This window comes from Silurus aristotelis (genome assembly GCF_946808225.1).
Source record: "Silurus aristotelis genome assembly, chromosome: 7".
NCBI classification, from domain to species: domain Eukaryota; kingdom Metazoa; phylum Chordata; class Actinopteri; order Siluriformes; family Siluridae; genus Silurus; species Silurus aristotelis.
Window position 1 is genome coordinate 11,288,602 of NC_139580.1, and position 24,780 is coordinate 11,313,381.

The 24,780-nt window shown below is 36.7% G+C and overlaps 1 protein-coding gene across 1 annotated transcript; it reads left to right on the top strand.

Annotated features, from left to right (window-relative positions):
• Window positions 1–12,746: 12,746 nt before the first annotated feature.
• On the top strand, window positions 12,747–20,261 carry LOC310729013 (protocadherin-10). Its single transcript, XM_083546958.1, has 4 exons — window positions 12,747–15,477; window positions 17,478–17,536; window positions 17,797–17,915; window positions 18,910–20,261. Exons 1-4 carry the CDS (start codon window positions 12,970–12,972, stop codon window positions 19,230–19,232), a joined length of 3,009 nt encoding a protein of 1,002 aa, XP_083403084.1. The 5' UTR covers window positions 12,747–12,969; the 3' UTR covers window positions 19,233–20,261.
• Window positions 20,262–24,780: the final 4,519 nt, after the last annotated feature.

Below are 24,780 nucleotides of genomic sequence, written 5' to 3' on the forward strand. Positions count from 1 at the left end.
ATAAGTAGTTACACTATCGCACATATTGCACATAGGAAATATTGCACGGTTTTACATTACAGGTAGTCGTCGACTTGCAACATATGCAATTTACGATCGTTCGACTTTACGACCACAATCGCTAGCCACGGCGCACGTTTTTTTTTTTTTTTTTACCAGCTTCCGGCATAATTTCACAGTACTGTACATATAGCCTACTCTACTTACGACCGCGTTACGACCCATTTGGTCAGTCCCAATTGTGGTCGTAAGTCGACAACTACCTGTAGTGCTATTGTACATTTATTGCATAAAATATTTGTTATTGTTATTATTATAGTGTTATCTGTCCAGTCAAGTTTGCAGGAACACCCAGGTATTTGTAAGAGTCCACTCTAACAATGTCCTTTCCCTGAATGTTCACTGGTGAGAATGAAGTTTGTTTTTGCTTACGTAAATCCACCACCAGTTGTTTTGTACTCCCCACATTTATCTGGAGGCAGCTTCATTGGCACCAGTCCACAAAGTTCTGTACTCCGTGTCATCATCATCTGTGATCAGGCCAACAATGTCAGAGTCATCAGAGAACTTCTGCAGGTGACAGGTTGCTGAGCTGAACATGACATCTGCAGTGTAGACGGTGAAGAGGAACCGGGCCAGAACCATTGCCTGCGGGGCTCCAGTGTTGCAGACACTGGAGTATCTGAAGTTTACTGAGTATCAGAGATATAAGCAACTTTTATTATCTACTCAACCACATTTATGATTCAATATATGCTTTTTACTCCACTTTATTTTACATTTACAGTCATTAATGACTTACCAATTACATTTTACACCTCTGTTTAAGATGTCTTAACACCCCTTACCCCCATCTGCTGCTTTTTAGCACTGCTTGCCTAATTTTCAGTCCAAAAAGTGCTAGAATAACTCTGCTCTGCTCTGTCAGCTCTGAATTCATTTTATTTACCTGAAATAATTTACTTTAATTTTTCTATCTATCTATCTATCTATCTATCTATCTATCTATCTATCTATCTATCTATCTATCTATCTATCTATCTATCTATCTATCTATCTATCTATCTATCTATCTATCTATCTTTATCTGTTATTGTTATTTATTATTATTATTATTATTATTATTATTATTATTATTATTATTATTATTATTATTATTATTATGATTATTAATAATACCATTTTGTTCCTTTCTTTGTCTCTTTGTCTTCAAACTAACAAATGTCTAATAAGTTTTTATCCAGCCACTGTCTGAATCTGAGCCTTGTCCCGAGCATGCCAGTGCCTAGTTTTGAGAGTGTGACTGTCGACTCTTGACTTCTGGAAAGTATTTCCCTCATAACTTTTAAGGTAATATGTGGTGTTTTAGACCTTCATCCAGACCTAAATAAATCATTTTTGTTTTTGCAAAAGGGATTGTATGGACTGCACTGGAGTGTTTCAAAACAGATACTCGATATGTGCTAGAATGGCCCAGTCAAATCTCAGTCATGCCGAGGAGATGTGGCAGCCTGATCATTGCTGTTCATCAAGTGCCTCTACCAAATCTGACACTCTGTTGTGTATTTTTGTATTTGTACATGCAGCTGTAGAGGTCCTAAGCCTCTAAGTCAACACTTCAATGCATAACTGTTCCTGACATTTTGTGTACATGACAAATAAGTGTGAAACCTTGTATCACACTTCTTCTTCTTCCACTTTCGGATGCTTCCATTAGGGGTCGCAACAGCTGATCATCCGTCTCCATACCCCCCTGTCCTCTACATCTGCCTCTTTCACACCAACTACCTGCATGTCTTCCCTCACCACATCCATGAACCTCCTCCTTGGCCTTCCTCTTTTCCTCCTACCTGGGGCTTCATCCTCAGCATTCTTCTACCAATATAACTCATGTCCCTCCTCTGCACATATCCAAACCATCTCAATCTCGCCTCCCTCACCTTGTCTCCAAAACATCCTACATGGGCTGTCCCTCTAATAAACTCATTTCGAATCCTGTCCATCCTCATCACTCCCAACAAAAACCTCAACATCTTCAGCTCTGCTACCTCCAGCTTCACCTCCTGTCTTTTACTCAGTGCCACTGTCTCTAATCCATACACTGTCCATAATCCATTATATGTATCACACTAAATAATAAATAATAAAATAGTTTTAATTCCAGATTCTTTTTATTATTATTATTATTATTATTATTATTATTATTATTATTATTATTATTATTATTATTATTATTATGTTGTTGTTGTTGTTTTTGTTGTTGTCCTGTATTTATAGTCTGTAGTTCCCCCACAGCCTTTTAAAATGACATGATTTCTGGGTGTATATAAGGACCTTATACTGTTCACTGATTTAGAGGAACAAACAAATAAACTAATAAGTTGGACATTTGGAATTTTTATTTTTTATTCAACATTATGATTATGTACAAACGTGCTTAATTTTTTCCTTTCCTTTCTTTTCTTTTTGGCTCTATACATTTATTTTGACTTAAATAAGATTTTGACAGTAACCATGCCCTGTTTCGTCACAGTTGATTTTTCATTATGGAAAGGTTTATAAGCTATTTTGTTATTTTAATTTTGTATTGTGTCTCTGTTTTGAAGTTCTTTCATAATAATTTTTTATTCGATGCCAAACAAACTAGAGATAATAATGTCACAGTGACATTTACAGAAAGAAAAAAGAAAAAGATCAAATCCATCCATTAAAATCCATTAATATAATTTTCTGATGTTTTACATGTATTTTTGTGCCACTGAATTCATGTATACTGTCAGAACGAGTTCACTACTGCCTCAGTTCGTGGTTTATACACGTGACTTATAAAACATAGTTCATGTTTTCAAAATCTATTAACAATAAAATGCACAAAAAGGAAATAAATAATTACTCCATAAGACAACCTAGTTAGTAAAAGCCTAGACGCTTACTGTACTTATTATAGATAAACAGCTTATTCTCTCGCGCCAGCTTAGCCAAGCGGTTACTTCCTTCAGAAATTGTTGACCTGGGAAACCGGGTTCGAACCGCTGGTGCTGTCTGGCGTTTTCATAAATAATCTATTATAAATAATTTGGATTTTTTTTTTAAGTGACTTCTCTAACGCTAATATTCCTCGTACTTTCAGTTTTGTTGCATGGTAATGTGACCATGTGTACTTTTAATATCCATCTTTACTGCATTTTTAATGTTTCTATTTCTAAGATTGAGACGAGTGAGGTAACAGATGACGTGAAAAGCACTGATTGATTGTCTCGTTACAGAAAGCACACGTGAAAGGCTGGGATTTACCGTATTAGGCACCAAGTAAGAATAGTTTATCAGCGGTACCAATGGTCACAAAAAGTATCAATCACGCGACAAAAACGAAAGTGTAAGTAGTGTTAGCTCACCCAAAGGTTTTTTCCAACTTATTCATAAACCCTCACTTATTCAGAAATGTTACGACTGTAGGACGAATAAAGGTATATCTTATCTTATCAAAATAAAAAGTTAAAGCGTCAGACAGCACCTGCGGTTCGAACCGGGTTTCCCCGATTTATGATTGATGATATCAATTCCGAAGTAACCGCTTGGCTACGCTGACGCACTAGTCTTTGTTCTGTATTGCCTATTTAAGCAATATTATTACTAATTATTTTAAAAATAAAATTTATAAATATTTGTGCATTTTTTTTCCAACCCCGTTTTTTTCAATAGTTACTAAATAATTTGTTTTAATTGTACATAAAAGATAAACATGAATAAAAAAATAATAATAATTTTTAAGACTTATTATATGACTAGTATATCATAATATATATTAGTATTATTTCTACTTTTTAAAACTCTGTTCTTTATTTCAGAGTGAGATTCTTATACTCCTCTGATATAGCTTTACCTCAGATTAGGTTATTTTATTTTGAAAGCAGAAAATAGTATTTGTCGCGGAGCTGTAAACGTCACCTGCAGAAAATAAATCGTTATGAATGAATTTGTAGTCTTATATGGGAGACAAAGACTTCAAAATAAAAGCTCTTAAAAATCATCTGGTTTAAGCCCAACCAGAAAATGAGTTGCTACACAATTTAGTAAAATATTCACCTAGTGAAGTGACGTGTATGCTGGCATGGCCCCAACAGAGCTGGTGTACATTTACATAATACCTAAACATTTTATAACTAGCCAGCAGGGGCTTATTCAGTATGTTTAAGACAATAGTGTACACTATCAATATAAATACAGTGAACACTAATGATTATATAATGAATGAATAAATTAGGTATGGAGATATCCTGTGAAGCATCAGACATTAGATAATGAAATCTGTCATACACCTGATGCTTGATGAGATATAAATTAATCTCACGTCTTGGAAAAAGATTGAAAACTAAATTAGAATCAAAGAATTCAAACACAGGCATGTGTGAATACTAAAGTAACTAAACACCTTAGTGCGAGAGTTAGGCCTCTTTTTTTCTCCCTACTTTAAACGTGTTTGTTTGTTTGTTTGTTTGTTTGTTTGTTTGTTTGTTTGTTTTTCATTTGCGTTCTGTTGATTCCACATCTCGGTCCAAGGTCCAAAATCTCCAGGTCAACAGACTAGCCAAATTTCTGTTTGCAAAATCATATATGGAAGATGGTCCTACTCAGTTTGTATGAAGTACCTTATTCGTTTAATTTTATATTCATAAATGCAAGTGTCTGAAATCCATTGTTTTTTAAATATTAAAATAATATGTACAATACCAGTCAGAAGTCTGGACATACCTTATCCTTCAGTGTGTTTTCTTTATTTTGAATATTTTACATTATTACTGAAGACATCCAAACTATGAAAAACACGTTTGAAATTATGAAGCAAATAAAAAATTGTTACACAACCCAGAATATTTTTTATATTTTAGATAGTCTAAAGTTGCTACGTTCAGCTTTTATGACAACTTAGCAAACTTGTGACATTCTCTCATCAGATTATTCTCTCAACTCCTTTCAGGAGTTGCTCACCTGGAATCATTTTCAATTCACAGATGCGCCTTGTTTATTTGTTACGTTTTTTGCCTTCTTTATGTACTTAAGAGTTGTCTTGTGCCAAGGAAAAGGGTGAGTACAGAGTCAGTAGCTCTATTTGTGCTACTACAACTACTGTACAAATCCATATTATGGCAAGAAATGCTCACTTAAGCAAATAGAAAATACACTCAATCATAACTTAAAAAAATTAAAGTCAGTCAATCAAAAAAAATATTAAGAACCTTAAATGTATCTCCAAGTGCAATCTCCAAAACCATCAAACAGGCCATCATAAGGACCGTTGCAGGAAAGGAAAACCAAGAGCTACCTTTATCAAAATTATAATTTTATAAATTTGTATAAACATTCCAAATGTATATGGATCACATAGTACCTTTTGACTGGTACTGTTAGAAATCAATGAAACATAAAACAAAGGTTGAGGCTCTTTAATTCAAGGCAGGACTTCAATCTTCTGAATAATTCTGTGCCATGTTAATTGTTACAAATTTTATCTTTTTTTTTTTTTTTTACATTTCTTTGTATTATTTGGTTGTACAGTTCATTTTTAATTCAATTCAATTCAATTCATTTTTATTTGTATAGCGCTTTTAACAATGAACATTGTCTCAAAGCAGCTTTACACAGATAATGTGGTGCTTAAACGTAAATATGTTCTTTGTAAGTATGTTTGTCCCTGATGAGCAACTGTGGCAAGGAAAAACTCCCCGAGATGGTATAAGGAAGAAACCTTGAGAGGAACCAGACTCAAGAGGGAACCCATCCTCATCTGGGTTGTACTAAATGTCCATTTGAAGCAGATATACAATGCTGCGGGGTACAGTGATGACGATCAGAAGCAAACTGCACTCCCGAGTCAGTGCAGCAGACCGCCGACACCAACTACAGTCCAATCCATCCTCAAAGCACCTGTTCTACTCTGGAATTACATGGAACCACCCAAGGTGTTGATGAGAGACCGTCCCAAGCTGCACAGAAGTGTGAAGATCCACGGAGGGGAGAGGGGCAGGAACAGTGGTCACTGGAGCCTCAGGAGCATGTTTAACTCGACCAAGAGAGAGAGAGAGAGAGAGAGAGAGAGAGAGAGAGAGAGAGAGAGAGAGAGAAAGAGAGAGAGAGAGAGAGAGAGAGAGAGAGAGAGAGAGAGAGGGTGACGGGAAGAGAAGGATATGCATTATTAAGTGTCCCTATTAGTGTATGAAAGTTAATGTCACTGTGCAGTTTGGACTCCGGCAAGACTCGCTATGGCAGCATAACTAAAAGGGAGAACCAGAAGGTAACACAGACATGAGGGATCTCTGGGATAAGAGACGACCCACCACACCACCGTCAACAAACCAGAGTGAACGTGTGAATGTGAGGGGACGACAGCATACAAATATACCAGTTCACCAAACACTCTATATCCATGTTCCCTCCAGATCTGAGCCTTTACCTAAGAAAAATCTACTGATAAAAGGCTTGACTAAATAAATACGTTTTCAACCTCGACTTGAACACTGAGACTGTGTCTGAGTCCCGAACACTGGTTGGAAGACTGTTCCATAACTGTGGGGCTTTATAAGAGAAAGATCTGCCCCCTGCTGTAGTCCTCATTATTTGAGGAACCAACAGATAGCCAGCACCTTTTGATCTAAGTAGGTGTGGAGGATCATACTGGTACAGAAGTTCACTCAGATACTGCGGTGCGAGACCGTTAAGTGCTTTATACGTCAGTAGTAGTATTTTATAATCAATGCGAGATTTAATTGGGAGCCAGTGTAGATGATTAATACAGGGGTGATGTAGTCATATTTCCTAGATCTAGTGAGGACTCTTGCTGCTGCATTCTGAACTAACTGAAGCTTATTTATGCACTTACTCGCACACCCAGACAGTAAAGCGTTACAGTAGTCTAATCTAGAAGTAACAAAAGCATGAACTAGTTTTTCTGCATCCCGTAACGAAATCATATTTCTAATTTTAGCAATATTTCTAAGGTGAAAGAAGGCGATCCTGGTAATATTATTCACTTGAGACTCAAAGGAAAGACTCGGGTCAATAATCACACCAAGGTCTTTGACAGCCGTACACGCTGAAACAAAAACACCATCCAGAGATGCTCGTAATCAGAAAGTTTACTTCTAGCTGCATGTGGTCCTAGTAAAAGTGCTTCCGTCTTATCTGAGTTGAGCAGAAGAAAGTTATTAGGCATCCACTGTCTAATGTCCTTTACACACTTCTCAACATTGTTAAGCTGATCTCTCTCATCTGGCTTTGCTGAAATATACAGCTGTGTTTCATCAGCATAACAATGGAAGCGAATCCCATGTTTATGAATGATTTCACCAAGAGGCAGCATATATAAAGGGAAAAGCAGTGGGCCTAAGACAGATCCTTGAGGAACACCAAACTTTACCTCATAGAGTGTGGAGAACTCACCATTTACATCAACAAACTGATAGCGATCAGTCAAATAAGACCTGAGCCAAGAGAGAGCTGTTCCCTTTATTCCAACAGCGTTCTCAAGTCTAGCAAGCAGTATAGTGTGATCAGTGGTGTCAAAAGCTCCACTAAGGTCGAGCAAAACAAGTAAGGAGACAAAACCCTGATCAGAGGCAAATAACAGGCCATTTACCACCTTAACTAGCGCCGTCTCTGTGCTATGATGAGGCCGAAATCCTGACTGATACATTTCAAAAATGTTATTCGTAAGTAGGTGTGAGCATAACTGCTGTGCTACAACCTTTTCTAAAATTTTGGATATAAAGGGGAGATTTGATATTGGTCTGTAGTTGGACAACTGACATGGGTCAAGGTCAGGTTTCTTAATTAGGGGGTGGATAACTGCCAGTTTGAAGGATTTAGGTACATAACCAGTGCTAATGGAAGAGTTCATTATTTTTAAAACAGGTTCAATTACCTCTGGAGCTATCTGATTAAAGAAACTTGTAGGCAAGGGATCGAGAATGCAGGTTAATGAAATCATTTGCTATGCTTTTATTGGCTTATTGTGTATTATTGTGTCTTTCATTAAAAAGTCTCACCGTACGGACACTAGATGGCGCTCTAAGACTGTAGTAGTAAGAAGTCTAAACTAAAAAGCCCACAGGCTAAATATTTATTATTATTATTATTATTATTATTATTATTATTATTATTATTATTATTATTATTATTATTATTATTTATTTATTTATTTATTTATTTATTTATTTATTTATTTTTAATAATAATATTTTTTACGATTTAGATGATAAAGAAATAAAGTCCCAAACTTTGCTTGTCACTGTATAGTACTATTAGAGTTGCATATTTAAAGGAATGTTTCTTTCAACATGAAATGTAAGCATAAATTAACTTTTAAAAGAAAAAATAGAATTTTAAGGATTTCTAATACATTTAATGCATTCAATTTTTACTCTCAACTTTAATAAAGTTCACCACATACACTGTCCCAGTTAAAAGACACATTCAAATTATACAGATGTACAGGTGCATCTCAGTAAATTAGAATAGCATTAAAAAGTTTATTTATTTTAGTAATTCAATACAAAAAGTGAAACTCATATTATATAGATTCATCACACACAGACTGATATATTTTAAGTGTTTATTTCTTTTAATTGTGATGATTATAGCTTACAGCTAATAAAAACCGAAAATTCGGTATTGTAGAAAATTAAAATATTGTGGAAAAAGTTCAATATTGGACATTCGTGGCATAGCACTCTAATCGGCTAATTAACTCAAAACAACTGCAAAGGTTTCCTGAGACTTTAAATGGTGTTTTAGTCCGGTTCAGGCTACACAATCATGGGGGAAGACTGCTGACTTGACAGTTGTCCAGAAGATGATCATTGACACCCTGCACATGGAGGGTAAGACACAAAAGGTCATTGCTAAAGAAGCTGCTGTTCACAGAGTGCTGTATCCAAGCACATTAATGGAAAATTGAATGGAAGAAAAAAATGTGGTAGAAAAAGGTGAAATAAAGCCCATTATAGAATTTGGGGAAATTAACAAAGAGTAGACTGCAGCTGGAGTCAGTGCTTCAAGAGCCTCCACACACAGACATATCCATAGGCTACAACTGACTCATTCCTTGTGTCAAGCCACTCCTGAACCAGAGACAATGCCAAAGGTGTCTTACCTGGGCATGGGACAAACAGGATTGGACTGTTGTTCAGTGGGTCCTCTTGAGAGGAGAATCACAGAATCCAAGTTGCTTGAGGTCCAGTGTGAAGTTTGCACAGTCAGTGGTGGTTTCACTGCTGGTGTGGGTCCTCTGTGTTTTATCAAGTCCACGGTCAGCACAGCCGTCTACCAGGAAGTTTTAGAGCACATCATGTTTTCCTCTGCTGACTAGTTTTATAGAGATGCTTATTTAAATTTCCAGCAGGATTTGGCACCTGCCCACACTACCAAAAGCACCAAAAGTTGCTTTAATGACCACGGTGTTGGTGTGCTTGACTGGCCAGCAAACTCACCAGACCTGAACCCTTTAGAGAATCCACAGGGTATTGTCAAGAGGAAAATGAAAAACAAAAGACCAAAAAATGCAGATGAGCTGAAGGCCACCTCAGCAGTGCCACAGAATAATCACCTCCATGCCACTAGTTGAATTGAGTCAGTAATTAAAGCAAAAGGAGCCCCTACCAAGTACATATTTCCATGTTACAGTAGCAAAGAAAAACATACAAATATATACAGTACAGTATATAAATACAAAGGAAAATAAAAACAAAAACAATAATAGTAGTTATCAATCAAACAAACAAATTGCACTAGGTGATATTGCACAGTTTAAAATGTTATTGCACTGTTTGTATTGCACAAATATGTAAATAAATGTTATTGCACAGTTTATAAAAAAAAAAAAAAAAAAACAGTATTAACAGTGTGTGTTATGGTGACTGGTTCACTGCTCTGATTGTAAAACTAATATCTAATAGCAGCGTGAAGAAAATACCTTCAGTATCGCTCCTTCAGACACTGTATGTCAGATGTAACAGTCTGTCACTGAAGGAGCTGCTCATGGATGAAACTGTTTCATACAGGGGGTGAGAGTCGTCCAGCAATGATGATAGCTTTGACACGCGCTTTGACAGGATTTATGAAAACAATGTGGGGGAAATCCCCCTACCCTTCTCTTTTAAAAATAATAATAATAAAAAAATAAAAAAATTATATATATATATATATATATATATATATATATATATATATATATATATATATATATATATATATATATAATTTATTTTTTTATTTTTTATTATTATTATTATTATTATTATTATTATTATTATTATTATTATTATTATTATTGTTTCTGTTTTTCTCTGTTGTTAAACCTACCATAAGGACTTTTTTAAAAGAAGGGTAGGGGGATTTCCCCCACTGTATATACATTGTTTTAATATCAATTACATAAAGAGACACAAAACAAAACAAAACAAAAAAACAGGGGATCTAACATATTCATTATTTCAGTGTAAAATAAAAACAATGGCCAGACTTTCTTTTGGGAAGATAACCTGCTGACCCTACAGGTGTAAAAAGTTATGTTGAAATATTTTTCAAGTAGACAAGACTGAAGTTCTTGGTGTGAAAAAGAAAAGTGCATGGATAATATTTTAACAGTTTTTTTTACCCTCTATTTCTTTTTCAGGTGCATTATAAAGAAGTCAGTAAAGACAAGTGGAGACCTTTTCATATACATTTCATTATCTAATAATAATCATCTATATTACACCTGGGATTAAAACATAAGAATATGTGTTTTTTAATTGAAAAAAAAAATGGCAAAGTATCAATTAGGTTTTAAGATTAAAGGCTATTTGGTATAAAATGCTATATTAAAAACAACAAAGTAAAGAAATATGAAACCATGAGAAAAAAAAAAAATTATCACCCTTTTTCCCTTTTTATTTCCCTCTATTGTTTAGGGATTACTTCTGAATCTAGTGTCTTTGTGTTTTTACTTTGGGTGTATCAAGCGTTCTCTGGTAGCCTTGCCACAGATAATTTTTGTGGGCTTTTTAAAAAAAGACTTTTGTGGTGTTTTAACATTTATTCGGCACAAAAAATATATTTTATGTGATATGGAAATCAAGCTGTTTATGTTCAATATGCCAGTGCGGTTTGGTACAGAGCCCCAATATGCTTTTTGAATTGCCCTGTCAGACCTTTATTTCAACTGGCACCCATGTACTCTGTGTAGAATATATAGACTATACTCCACATTTTAATTAATGTAATTATGTATCATATTTACTATTATTTTTGTGGAACATGTTACGATGAATTTAAACTCATTTTTTTAACCAATAAACTTTGATACTGTAACTGTTTACAAAATCCGGTAGATGGCGCTCAAAGATAATTTTTAAAATAGGTACGTGCACAGTTGTGCGGAGATTTGACAGCACTGTATAGTTTACAGGTCAGTTCTCGGTTTATTGTATTGTGTAAAAACACTCCAAGTCAAATATCATGCACATTTTTTTATGTAATGAAACTTAGAAAATGTGACAACTAAGAGATAGTAAAAAAATATAAAAATGTCTATAGGCCAATACAGCCTGCTTGCTATCAATTTATGCTCCAAAACTAAACTGCTCTTTAATGCTTTCACCATCTCATTGTTACAGTGTTACAGTGCTGTGGTTTGGTGACAGTAACGACCTTTATGCTCCTCAGATGAGCTGGGTTTAAAGACTCGTGTAATGCATGTTAATGTGTGTGCAAAGTGACCCAGTCGGTGCAGCTTGAGGGCGCTTGGATTATTTTTGCTCAAACCCACGAAGACATTTGTATTCTTGATTGTATTTTGAGCAACGCGGCTGATCCCCGGATAGCTTCCTCTAATCCTCCACTCGGTTAATTAAAAAAAACCGAAGGAGTCGAGAGAACCCGGTGTAATGTTGTAAGAATGTAATCATTTCGGTTTGGAGCTTAACCACCTGCTTGAGGTTAAATTTGGCGACAGATTGTGTTCGGGGTTTGTTATAATCGACTCTTCTGCAGGTGCGGTAAAAGGGTTCAGTGAGTTCACTTATCTTCATCTACTGACTTTTATAATTAAACGCATTTGAAGAAATGTGCTCCAAATAGTGTGCGCGCGCCGGTGTGCGCGCGTGAGAAAGGGACGAAAAAGAGAGAGAGAGAGAGAGAGAGAGAGAGAGAGAGAGAGAGAGAGAGAGAGAGAGAGAGAGAGAGAGAGAAGAAGATTTGGGTTAACAAGACCGTGCTCCATATGTGCCATCAGATAATTTTCTATAAGGACTCAAGAAGATTATTAATTAATCAAAAATATCGCAGCATATCAAAGATGTCAGATATTTTGGGACGCGTGATCAAAACGATCCCCGTGTAAACGTCTTAATTCCTAAATCTCTTAAATCACCGTTTTATTTGTAATCTCTTGGGAAGGATTAGTGACTAAATACATGAACACAAAACCACCGCTATATATTTTTCTTAATCTTAAACACTATATTTTGGTGTTTTTTCAATCATGTTTCAGTCCAGGTCTCAGGTGCAGGAAGACCAAAAAGAACCCTTTTACTTGTCATGATGATTAAAAGTGTGTGTTTTATTAAAGCGTGGCAGAGAGCGGGTTAATTGTGTACATACAGTAATTATAATAAAGACGCGTTACGACGCCCCCCTCTTCCCTTACACATTCCTCCCGACCCTTCTCGCACCCGTTCCTCAAAAACCTCTAGTACGCAGTCAAATCAAAGTGCGACCCTCCCCTCCTCACACACACACACACACACACACACACACACAGACAGAGCGCAGCACCGAGACACGGAGCGCCTCTCAGAAGGATCTTACTTTTTGGAGGGTTTCACATTGACATGATGCCATAATGTCCACTATGAAACATATTTATTTTTAATCCTTTTTCACTTTTTTACAACTTATGCGTCTGGAAACATAGGTTTTTTGAGCGTTACAGAGATGGATCAAGGGCTCGAGAGGAGGCAGTGGACATCAGCGTGGTCAGCTTTCCGTCTGCTTATGTGCGTGTGCGCGCTGGACCGCGTGCTCGGGCAGATCCGCTACTCGGTCCTCGAGGAGCGCGAGCATGGCGCATTCGTCGGAAACATTGGCGAGGACTTGGGCTTGGATGTCGCACGGTTGTCTGCACGGCGATTCCGCATAGTGTCTGGAGCAAGAAAACAGTATTTAGAGGTCAATTTGGAAAACGGGATTTTGTTTGTGAACGAAAAGATTGATCGAGAGGACTTATGCGAACAGAGTCCGGTTTGTTTCTTGCATTTACAGGTGGTCATCGAAAACCCCCTGGAGCTGTACCGAGTTGAAGTGGAAATCTTAGACGTAAACGACAACGCTCCGAGTTTTCCGTGGAGCGAGTTCAACCTAGAGATAACCGAGTCTGCCGCGCCGGGATCACGGTTCCCGCTCGAGAGCGCGCAAGACCTAGACGCTGGAACCAACTCGCTCCGCTCGTACCTGCTAAGCGCAAACCAACACTTTGTGTTGGACGTCCAGACGCGCAACGACGGGAGCAAGTTTGCTGAGCTCGTGCTGGAATCTCCTTTAGACCGCGAGAAGCAGAAAATGCACGAAATGGTTCTAACCGCGGTGGACGGCGGATCTCCGCTGCGCTCGGGCACTGCACAAATCATGGTTACTGTACTGGATGCGAACGATAACGTCCCTGTATTCGACAGATCGGTTTACCGGGTAAGCCTGGTGGAGAACGCACCGAGAGGAACACTTGTGCTCAAGCTCAACGCCACGGATTTGGACGAAGGCTCGAACGGCGAGATTGTCTATTCATTCAGTGGCCACGCGCCCTTGAAAGTGCGCGAGCTGTTCAGCGTTGATTCCTATTCAGGTGAAATTCGAGTAAAGGCGATTGTGGACTATGAAAAAGCCAGCGTGTACGAGCTTTACGTGCAGGCAAAAGACAAGGGTCCCTCCGCCGTGGCCGTGCACTGTAAAGTGCTTGTCGATATATTGGACGTTAATGACAATGCGCCAGAGGTCATCCTGACCTCTGTCTCCACACCTGTTCAGGAAGACGCGCCTCCAGGGACTGTGATAGCCGTGATCAGTGTCATGGATCGTGACTCCGGGGAAAACGGAGCGGTGGACTGTCAGATTCCCAGCCATGTTCCCTTTAGGCTTCATTCGTCTTTTAAAAACTATTACACACTCGCGACTAGTGAATTTCTGGATAGAGAGTCGATAGCCGAATACAACATCACTCTGACTGCGCGGGATTTAGGTACGCCTTTGCTCTCCACCGGGAAAACCATTCACGTTCTTGTGTCTGACGTTAATGACAATCCTCCTCACTTCCTCCAGCCGTCCTACACCGTTTATGTGACCGAGAATAACGCACCGGGGGCTTCCATTTGCTCCGTAAGCGCGGTCGATCCGGACTCTAACCAGAACGCATATCTATCCTACTCTATTCTTGAGGGTCAGATAAGGGGCATGCCGGTATCGACGTACGTTTCTATTAACTCGGACAACGGCAACATTTACGCTCTTCGCTCCTTCGACTACGAGCAGCTCCGCAACTTTCAGATTCGAGTTCAGGCGCGGGACGCCGGTTTCCCGCCACTGAGCGGAAACGTGACTGTCAGCGTGTTTGTATTGGACCAGAACGACAACGCGCCGCTAGTCGTTTCCCCGCTGCCGAGGAACGGCACGGCTGCTACGGAGACGGTTCCGAGGTCGGCGGACGCAGGCTACCTCGTCGCAAAAATCACAGCGCTGGACGCGGACGCAGGGCAGAACTCTCGCCTCTCGTATCAAGTGCTGCACGCCACGGACCCGGGACTATTCAGCATCGCGCTATACACTGGTGAAATTCGGACCATCCGACGCTTCGTTGACAAAGACGCCACCAGACACAGACTAGTTATATTGGTCAAGGACAATGGGCAACCATCTCTTTCGGCCACAGTATCCCTCATTCTGACGCTGGTAGACGGCGTGCCGGAGTCGCTGTCTGAACTCGATGACCACGCTCTTAGCCGCCGAGCGCCTTCTAACCTCGCCCTCTATCTGATCATCTCTTTAAGCGTGGTGTCACTCATCTTCCTGGTAGCCATAATTGTACTGGCAGCTCTGAAGTGCTACAAAGACCGGGATTGTCCTGGAGGTTTCAGCATGTCCTTTATCGGTGCTTCGTGCTGCAGTCTCGAATCCGAGCCGGTACCCGAATCGTGCAAAAAGTCCAACCTGAATCTGCAGATATCTACCGGGACGAAGGTGCCCACGAACTGTGTAGAGAGCAGTACCGGAACCACATCTCAGAACTACTGCTACAAGGTGTGTCTGACACCTGAATCAGCCAAGAGTGACTTCATGTTCATGAAGTCCTACAGCCCGAACACGCCGAGAAACAACGCTGCTAAGGAGGCTGAAAATCTGGCGTGGAGCTCACGCGGTCCTTCGGCGAATAACGGTGCCACAACCCCTAACGAGGTGAGACGCAGTTTTTTTTGCTGTGACAGTGAAACAATATATTGACAGTCTGCTATAGTTACTTACTTTCTGCGTTTAAGAAGACTTCAACAAACAACAATTTCTTAATACTTGGGCCAAAACAACTTAGTTAGTTTTAAATGAACATTAAGGAAAAGGATCCGTGCGAAATGAACTCAGATGTGTTTACTTTTGTGTAACTCTCCCCTTATATTGACCTTTATTCAATTCTAATAATCCAGTAATAACTTTTATTAGATTAATTGACAAGTGATAGTGTCTCGTTACTATACACCCTTTAATCCATGCTTATAGAGAGATAGGACTGGTTCAGTTCTAACGTCCATTAAACCTTTCCAAACACCTTCATCAGACATCTCCCTGCACATGTGATTCTTCAGACCGACTGTTTTCATCCGACTATCTTCAACATCCGTAAACCTTCTGCATTTCACGGATATACTGTTTTTCTTTCAAGAGACACAGCTGTTTACAGCAGCACTCAGCTTTTCATATTGCTTTAGTGAAAAACGTTCACAGTAAACACAGTAAATCACTGCGTTCTCATTCTCATGGTCTGATAAAAGTCTGTATACCGCAGGCGGAAAGAAAACTAACAGCTTGTGAGGAAACGACTTCTTTGAAATTAAGGGCAACTATATTCGGTCTGATTTAGTCTCAGAGAGAATCAAGGACACCCGACTGTCTCAAGGGCACGTGCACATTAACGAGCACAAGACGTGACCTTTAGACTATTTGTTGTACAAGATCGACCAATACCGGGACCCATAGAGGGAGGGAAATATTAGAAGCACTTTGTATGAATGATTCTTACATAATCTTAAGTTTGTGCGTGGGTGTATCTGTGTGTGGAGAGAGAGAGAGAGAGAGAGAGAGAGAGAGAGAGAGAGAGAGAGAGAGAGAGAGAGAGAGAGAGAGAGACTTGAGCTATATTTTAAATCCGCTAGATGGAACTATCAGACTGTAAAGGTACTTAATATAGGTCTAATTTATTATTAATGACAAGGCCACATGAGGTTTTATTTAAAAGCGGATATTTTCACCATGGCAGACAGAAAGGTGGCAGAAACGGCAATAACTTGAAAAACTTGAACACAGATAATAAAAAAAATCATACATCCAAGTAAAATGTAGTAAGAAAGCAGCACAGCTTAATCAGCTAGATCAGTTATATATGTTCATCAGCTATTTAAGTTACGAGAAAATCATTCCAGGAGCTTTTATTCCCAGGCACACGAGTGGTGTAGAAAAAACCACTGAACGATTAAACATATTTTGTTTTCTAATTAATGCTCTGCCTGGTGTGGATTTATCTAAAGATTAATGTCGTATCTCGTTTCATCCTGTCGGTGGTTTAATTAGTTTCGGGGAAAGCATTATGAATGACTAATCTAATAAATTGCTTACATCCGCGCTCTCCGTTTCACGGTGTCTGTGGGAGTTAACAGAGCGCTCAATCAGTCTGAACTTGCCTCTTTTACCCGGAATAAACACGAACGGCTTTGCATCTGATTCCCCAGCCTTCCGCCCGCCCTCCTTCTCTTTTACCGACGTCTCGACCGACGAAAATGGAACAAGGCACGAGCATGCGGACTTGAATTTATTTCACTCAATTCATTAAATAAATATTTTTTCTGCCCACAAGGTGGCAGTCGCAAGACGCACAGCCGATAGTCAAAACAAGGAAATGTTGGGTTATTTTGTTCAAATTAGTTTAATACTCTCATTTGGCAAAATACGACAAGACAAGGTACAACGGAAGTTTAAAATGTAAAGGCTAAAGGCCTATAATCACTAAACGTGGCAAAATGTTGTTGCTGTGATTTGAAAATTTCACTCAGTAGGAATGCCTTGACCCATACAACACCTTTTTAGTTTATTTATGTTTTCTAATCAGACATTATTATTTTTAATGATGTGATAAACAAGGACTTCAGGATAGTTTTCTTTAGAGTTAAACTTTTTATCTTGTGTTGCAGTTAAAACAAGACAATACTAACTGGGCTCTTAACAAGAACCAAACTTCAACTTTGAAAAGGTAACACATGATTAGATGCACGAACAGAATAAAACTGTTTAAAAAAATTTGCAATGAATCATAACATGTTATTAAGATTTACTTGTCTTTTATATTTATGTGGTGTTTTGTGGTATTTATTAATCTTTTGGCCTTACTCTGCAGGAAATCCTGCTTAAAGAACGAAAGAAAGATTGGAAGCACAACATTTTCGACTGTTGTATAACACCTAACCCATATAGTCCTTATAATAATACAATCTCTGTGATTACTCTTTTCAGTTATAACTCAATCAATATGGATGGCACCATCATGAGGAAGGTCATGCATACTGATTCTGAGAACTATGTAAGTCCAGTGGCTGCAGGACAGTACTGGACTTGGGGATCACGAATGAGAGGTAAGCAAAACACCTACTGGTCTATTAGGTAAGGACTTGCAATTCAAAATTAACTGGTAGACACTGTCTGTTATTTTACAATTAAATTTATTAAATGGCATTTTGTATGTCTATCTCTAGAATTTGTGTAATTTTTTAAAGCAGATGGATATTTTCTTCATATATTGTAATATTTTTTTATTAAATATACACATTTATTTTTTTACTTTTCGATATAATACATTACAAAATGAAATCTCTTGACTTGTGTATACTATTCGATATAATAAAACACAATATATTAACATTTGCTAAGTTATGTAAAGTACATTGATCAGGCATAAAATTATGACAACCTGCAAAATATTTTATGATCAACCTGCAAAATATTTTATGATCAACCTGCAAAATATTTTATTTTATTATGACAACCTGCAAAATATTGACTGGTCTGTGGCTTTGCATTCCCATATGCAACAAACTGCGATGTACTGTGTATTCTGACACCTTTCTATCAGAACCAGCATTCTTTAGCAATTTGAGCTACAGTAGCTTGTTTGTTGGCTCGAACCACACGAGCCATCCTTCGCTTCCCACGAACACCAGTGAGCCTTGGACACCCATGCCCCTGTTGCCAGTTCACCACTGGTCATTCCTTGGACCACTTTTGATAAATACTGGCTACTGCAGGAACACCCCACAAGAGCTGCAGTTTTGGAGAAGCTCTGACCCAGTCATCTAACGCAATTTGGCCCTTATCAATCTCGCTCATATCCTTATGCTTGCCCATTTTTCCTGCTTTTAATACCTTAACTTTGAGGACAAAATGTTCACTTGCTGCCTAATATATCCCACACACTAACAGGTGCCATGATTACAAGATAATTAGTGTTATTCACTTCACCTGTAATAATGTTAAAATGTCATTATATTATGCCTTGGTGTATATAGTTTATAGTTTGGCAAAATGTATATTATATTATATATTCTTTCTCTCCCTTTCTAACTGACCCAGAGTGCAAGAAGTCTTCTCCTGCGACAGGCGTCCCTGAGAGAGCATGGACACCCCGCTACACCCCTACAAAAAAAACTCCCCAACAACAGCAGCCTTCAGGTCAATCACAAGGTCAACCGCCACCTGACTACCAACACAATGTCTACATTCCTGGGACTACATCTGCACTCTGTACCCTGCGGCCCACTAATCGCAGTGAGCTAGATGTCCACAACACCTTCTCAACCTTTGGAAAGAAGCGCAAGTTCATCTCTCCCGGCAGTTATGACCCGAGGGTTGAAATAGGTACTGAGGTCATCAATAATGACCTTTATAATGAATAGTGAAAAAGACTGGAGAAACTACAACAACATAAGAGATGTTGAACAGAACATGTAAAGGACATGAAAATGGTGAAACACAAAAGCAGTGAAACAGAAGAAACTAGAAAATCTAAAATATTAATTGCAACCAAAGCCGACTCTATCCAAATCATAGTCCTCTCATTTTACAGCAAGATTATGTTTTTGATAAGGGTAAATGCTACACACAAACCCATTTGGATTTTGAGACGTGTTTTGATTTATATGTTTCATGTTGTTATGTTTGTTACATATAAAGCATAAACCAGAATTATAAATCTTTAAACTACAACAAGGGTTGAAAAGAACTAGTTTAGGGACACAGATAAACAACCGATTTGGATGAACTAAATACATTATGGTAAATTAAGGAAGGCTTGAAGTTGGATTACCATTTGTGCATCTATGTTGGCTTTGTGTTTTCCTTTTGTTTTTGTTTTTGCAAAATACAAGAGAAAAGCCAGTTCAAGGTTTAAAATGGCTCTAGAAACACACCTATATAAATATAAGGTATAAATGAGTGTACCAGTATAAAAGCTCCAGATCTTCTGTGACCAGAGATAAGAGGTTACTCTTGTAACGATGAATAAACGGATACATTACCATTTATTATATAAAACATGATATTGAACAGATGAATGCTTTGGTTTATACTGATCACACTCAGTGTTAAAATCTTAAGTATTTATGGGTTATTTAAAGGTTCCATGCTAAGCTTAAGAAAGAAAGGGTTTTTTTTTTTTTTTTTTTTTTTCAGAAAGGGCTCAAAACAGAACTAATGCTGTTTTATAATAATAATTATCTATATAAGCTCTACAAAGTAAACTTTTAAGGAGGTATTTTTTATTTAAAGAACGCAATTTATTCTTCTTAATCATTGGGTGAGCACTTACTGCTCTTTTATTTAGACAACTTGGTGCACAGTTCAAAGGTATAAAGGTCAAAGGTAACAAACAGGAACAATGACACGTTGTGACTTACATTTCCATACTATTATTATTATTTTATTTTATTTTTATTATTGTACATTTTTTGACAATCATATTAGGTAAACTGTGAGCATTACATACCCATTGGCCACTGTGTGATTTTTCTGTCTTAGGGGAAACACCAGGCCATAGCCTTGCATTGATTGGTTGCTCATTTAAAGAGATGAATCAATCTAACATGAATATTGTTCAGTGAACAACATGTACAATACTAATATGTATGCATCCAGTGTAAATGACCCATGGCATCTAGTGCTGTATGTCACTGTATAAATTCTGATAATAAAGTATTTTTTCTTAGTATTATAGACTGTCAATAATATATGCTACACATTTTCATTAAATTTTTTTTTTTCATTTTTCTAAAAAAATAACCTGGGTTACTGTGATGTGACTGGTATGTGTAACATTTAAAAACAAAGAAACCTCATAATAATTAGTATTTTGTTTAAATATAAAGTTTGAATGAAACAGATTTATTTTGCAATTTATTTTCAAATGACAATTATAACTGTTTCTATTAAACCCCACAATTAGTTTACTTCAGTGTGAAATAAACCTCTCAAAAATAAAATTATAACCAAATCTTACCTTCTAAAACATTAAATCTGCATTCTTTATATTAGGAAAATGTATCTACCGATGGTAAGATGGTTTGAATTCTAGTACATACACATTTTCTTGCCTACAGAGAACAACTTTCAGTCATTTACAAAACAAATAAGCAGTTCCTTTTCCAAAAAAATATCATTTTAATTACTAAAAAAGGAAGGGGAATTGCATCTAACTAAAACTGCTGCACTTTCTACCTGGTGCCCTTTTGGTTTTTAATTTTTCAAGTTCTTTGGACTGGAATTTGGCCTGGAAATGAATTTAGAATGTCAGTAGATGTGTATCAGACCACTGGGCAAGGCTAATTATGTCTGCCACATGTACTTTTACACTACTAAGGGAGTGATGGAAACGGTCTCCATGGCACTCACCCACATCTTCAAAATAAAGTTTCGGTCACTGCAAGCTGAGCGACTAAGTCTGAGGAGATGAGATATTTAGATGGATTTTTTCAGAAATCAACTATATTTATTCACAGCTATGGGTGTATAATCCTAAAATACATTCAGAAAAGCATTTTTATTTGAAATTTACTCTGGATTAATATATACTATGTATGCAATAAATTGCACTAAAATATTCTAAGAACTGAAAAACAAAAAATGATTTGTTGTATCTTTGTCTCTAGACGACAATTTACTATTTTTAATGAGCACATTAAAATGTACATTACTGTAATCTCTAAAGTAACATGCTGAGATTGGATCATCATAGTCCTCACTAGTCTTAGATGTATTTAAGAACATACACCATTATTTGAAATATTAACAGAACACTATACTGCTCTACATAACAGTTAAATAATATATGCAATGTGAGGGTTTTTTACTGCTGCTTTGGAATAAATACAGTTCTCAAAACACTTTACAAAATACTGCAAACCATGTAGTCACTTGGTGAGAACACTATTATTATTTTTTTTATTTACATAGAATTTAAAAGTGTGCATACAGTTGTTTATCACTGACAATGTGATGCATTTAGTAGGCCAATGATTGAATAACTTAAGAATTTAATACATTGTTTTCCCCTTGACCAGCTTTACTTTGACATACATTCAGTATCATCATGCTCTTTTTGTAAATTGTATAAAATAATCATAAAAATAATCCACCTAGGAGTCAACAGGTAAATATATAAACTTTACAAAAATTTAAATAATCTGGAATAGTGACATAATATGAACTGATAGGTGAAACTTGACATGCATGAATTCATTCTTTCTTGGTATTGCAACCTATAAGAGATGATGTCAAACTTATTAGTTCACTGAAGCAGCCCATCAGCTGTCATCTAACATATATAAGGTAGATAAACATTCTTTGGTCAGAATAGACATTCAGGTTTGGATGATCAGTGAGCTTTAATCCTTTTTCCTGCATGTAATGTGTACATTACAATATATTCAACTCAGTGTGTTGAAGGTTCTTTTGACAAATAGAATGCAAAGGACAAAGTTTTGAGAGGAGAAAAGTGTCTAAAATCAAAATCAAAATCACTGTTTTTTGTTTTGCACAAATTATTTAAGTTTTTGTTAGTACTGCTTTTACCTGCTTAATTCTAAAAAAGTACTACTTGTATTTAGTGTTTTGAATGTTTTAGGAATTGAGAATACTTTACATGAATAATGCATAAAATGACTAAATGTAACTACTAAAAGAATTTGTGTTTTTCACATGTGGAACAAAATAACACTGCTGTTGAATATGCTCAGAGGTTTATTATTTTATGCAGTAAGAATATTTCTATCAGTTGCTGACATGTAAAACTTTAAAGACCCTAAATTAGTCCTTTATGAGTAAAAGAATAGTTCATTAGTTACCATGGCAACACAAATCATTCTGCCCACTACTTTATTCTATTAATTTTTGTCTCTTTTATTCACAAGGAGGTGACCATTCTGGACTATCTTAGTATCAGTTGACACCAGTCAGTAGCCCTGTTTCATGCCTATTCTGCTCACAAAAAATATGCATAAAATAAAATAGTTATGTAAGTTTTGAACCACCCGTTCCTCGCCAAATGACTACAAGTATTTTATTTATTCTGAATGTAAATATGTATCTGAACCTGCATTAAATTTACATTCACAGCTACATTATATGTATCATTACTGCCCTGCATAAAGACAAAGCAATGTCACTTATAAACCATGACAGAAAACAGAATCTGCACACTGCACAGTAACAATTTCTACAATTTTTACATTTTCCCAGTGTAATATGAGGTGAAGTTTGTCAGTTTCCTGTAGTAGTATTTAATTGTAATCTATAATAACACAATAGCCTGCAGGGGGCAGTGAGCAAACAAATATACATTAATAACAACACACACACACACACACACACACACACACACACACACACACACACACACACACACACACACACACACACACACACACAAACACACAATTCATTAGGGATACTGGATGACACTGACATTATTATTAGGGTTATTTGACATTATTATATTATATTATATTATATTATATTATATTATAGTATAGTATAGTATAGTATAGTATAGTATAGTATAGTATAGTATTTGTTGGTTTATATTATTTTGTTATATTACAATTCACATCCTTTTAGAGCTAATGCATGAGGACTCACTAGTTCAGCCTCACTAGTTCAGCCGCTAGAGGTCGCTTATGTTACACTATGCAAACAATCACAATTAAAACTCCAGTACTGTATAATACTTAAGCTTTGATTTACAGTCAAAGAGATTAAATAAAATATTCTTACTAACATTTAAAACACAAATAGCAAGGCCACAGAAGTGCCGTTACCCTTACCGCCTAATCTTATTTTTCAGTGTCTGGTTTTTAAATCTTAAAAAAACTTTTTTCAACAGAGCATTGTTTGATGCTGAAGCAGTTATAATTTCTAAGCCATTGCCTTCAGATGCTGGAGTGTGATGATGATGATAAGGGGAAAGTGACGATGCGATAACTATGTTGTCAACATACAGTACTGTGTAGAAGTCACAGACAACTCAATTTTATTTTCATAGAAATGTACTTTGATTTTATCACAATATAGACATAACAAAGCATTTTATATTTTCACACAATACTTTTTTTTTATTTGTTTGTCACTTTTCTGAAAAGGCTGCTTGGATATCCATCATAAAAAGAAAAGAAAACAAATAAATAAATAAACAAATAGCAATGTGTTCAGTCCAAATTTTCAGGCAAATTCTCCTAGATGCTTCATAAAACTTGTTTAATTTGCTATTGTTGTTTATTTAAAGCTAAACTTTTTACTGCTTATTATGGTATTTTTAATTATGTAACAATTAATGTAATTGTTTTTGAAAGAACTATTAGAACTATTAATAAAGGTATTGGCCAATCTGTTTAACCACAAAAACAAGGGTATTATTACATTTTAAATATAATTATAACAACTTAATAATAAAAATAATATGCAGCTAAACTAGTTCTTTTTAAACCACTCTTATTTACCTTGTTAACATACGTTTTGTTTGGCATTATCTATGATCACAAACTTCACTTTGTTTGATCACATGTTTGCACACCTGAATCTCAGTGTCTTTTGATTAACAGTTGTATACAGATTCACTATTTGCTGCACCTCTTGTCTCTTGTTTGTTTCTTTATGCTTTTTTTTTTTTTCCATTTTTGCTCTATTTTCTCTTTGATTATTGTTTGAATGACGTACACACTCATGGAGGTAACACAAAGATGCTGTCTTTATTAAGAACCATGTTATTATACAGTGAACACTCACATGTGTTTTTTTCAATAACCAATACTTCCGCATACTCCTGACGTCATCGCTACGGATACCCATTCATACAAATGTGAGTCAAACATAATAGAACATGAACAAATGTTCTACATCCCCCTTCATTGGTTTTGTCTTTTCAGTTGTAACATAAATGCAACATCAACTTACACT

What these genes read in the sequence shown, in the direction of transcription:
- LOC310729013 (XM_083546958.1), top strand. Translation starts at nt 12,970, where the DNA reads ATGGATCAAGGGCTCGAGAGGAGGCAGTGGACATCAGCGTGGTCAGCT. An exon ending in CAAACTTCAACTTTGAAAAG is followed by an intron (nt 17,537 to 17,796) that starts GTAACACATGAT and finishes TACTCTTTTCAG; the next exon opens with TTATAACTCAATCAATATGG. An exon ending in TTGGGGATCACGAATGAGAG is followed by an intron (nt 17,916 to 18,909) that starts GTAAGCAAAACA and finishes TAACTGACCCAG; the next exon opens with AGTGCAAGAAGTCTTCTCCT.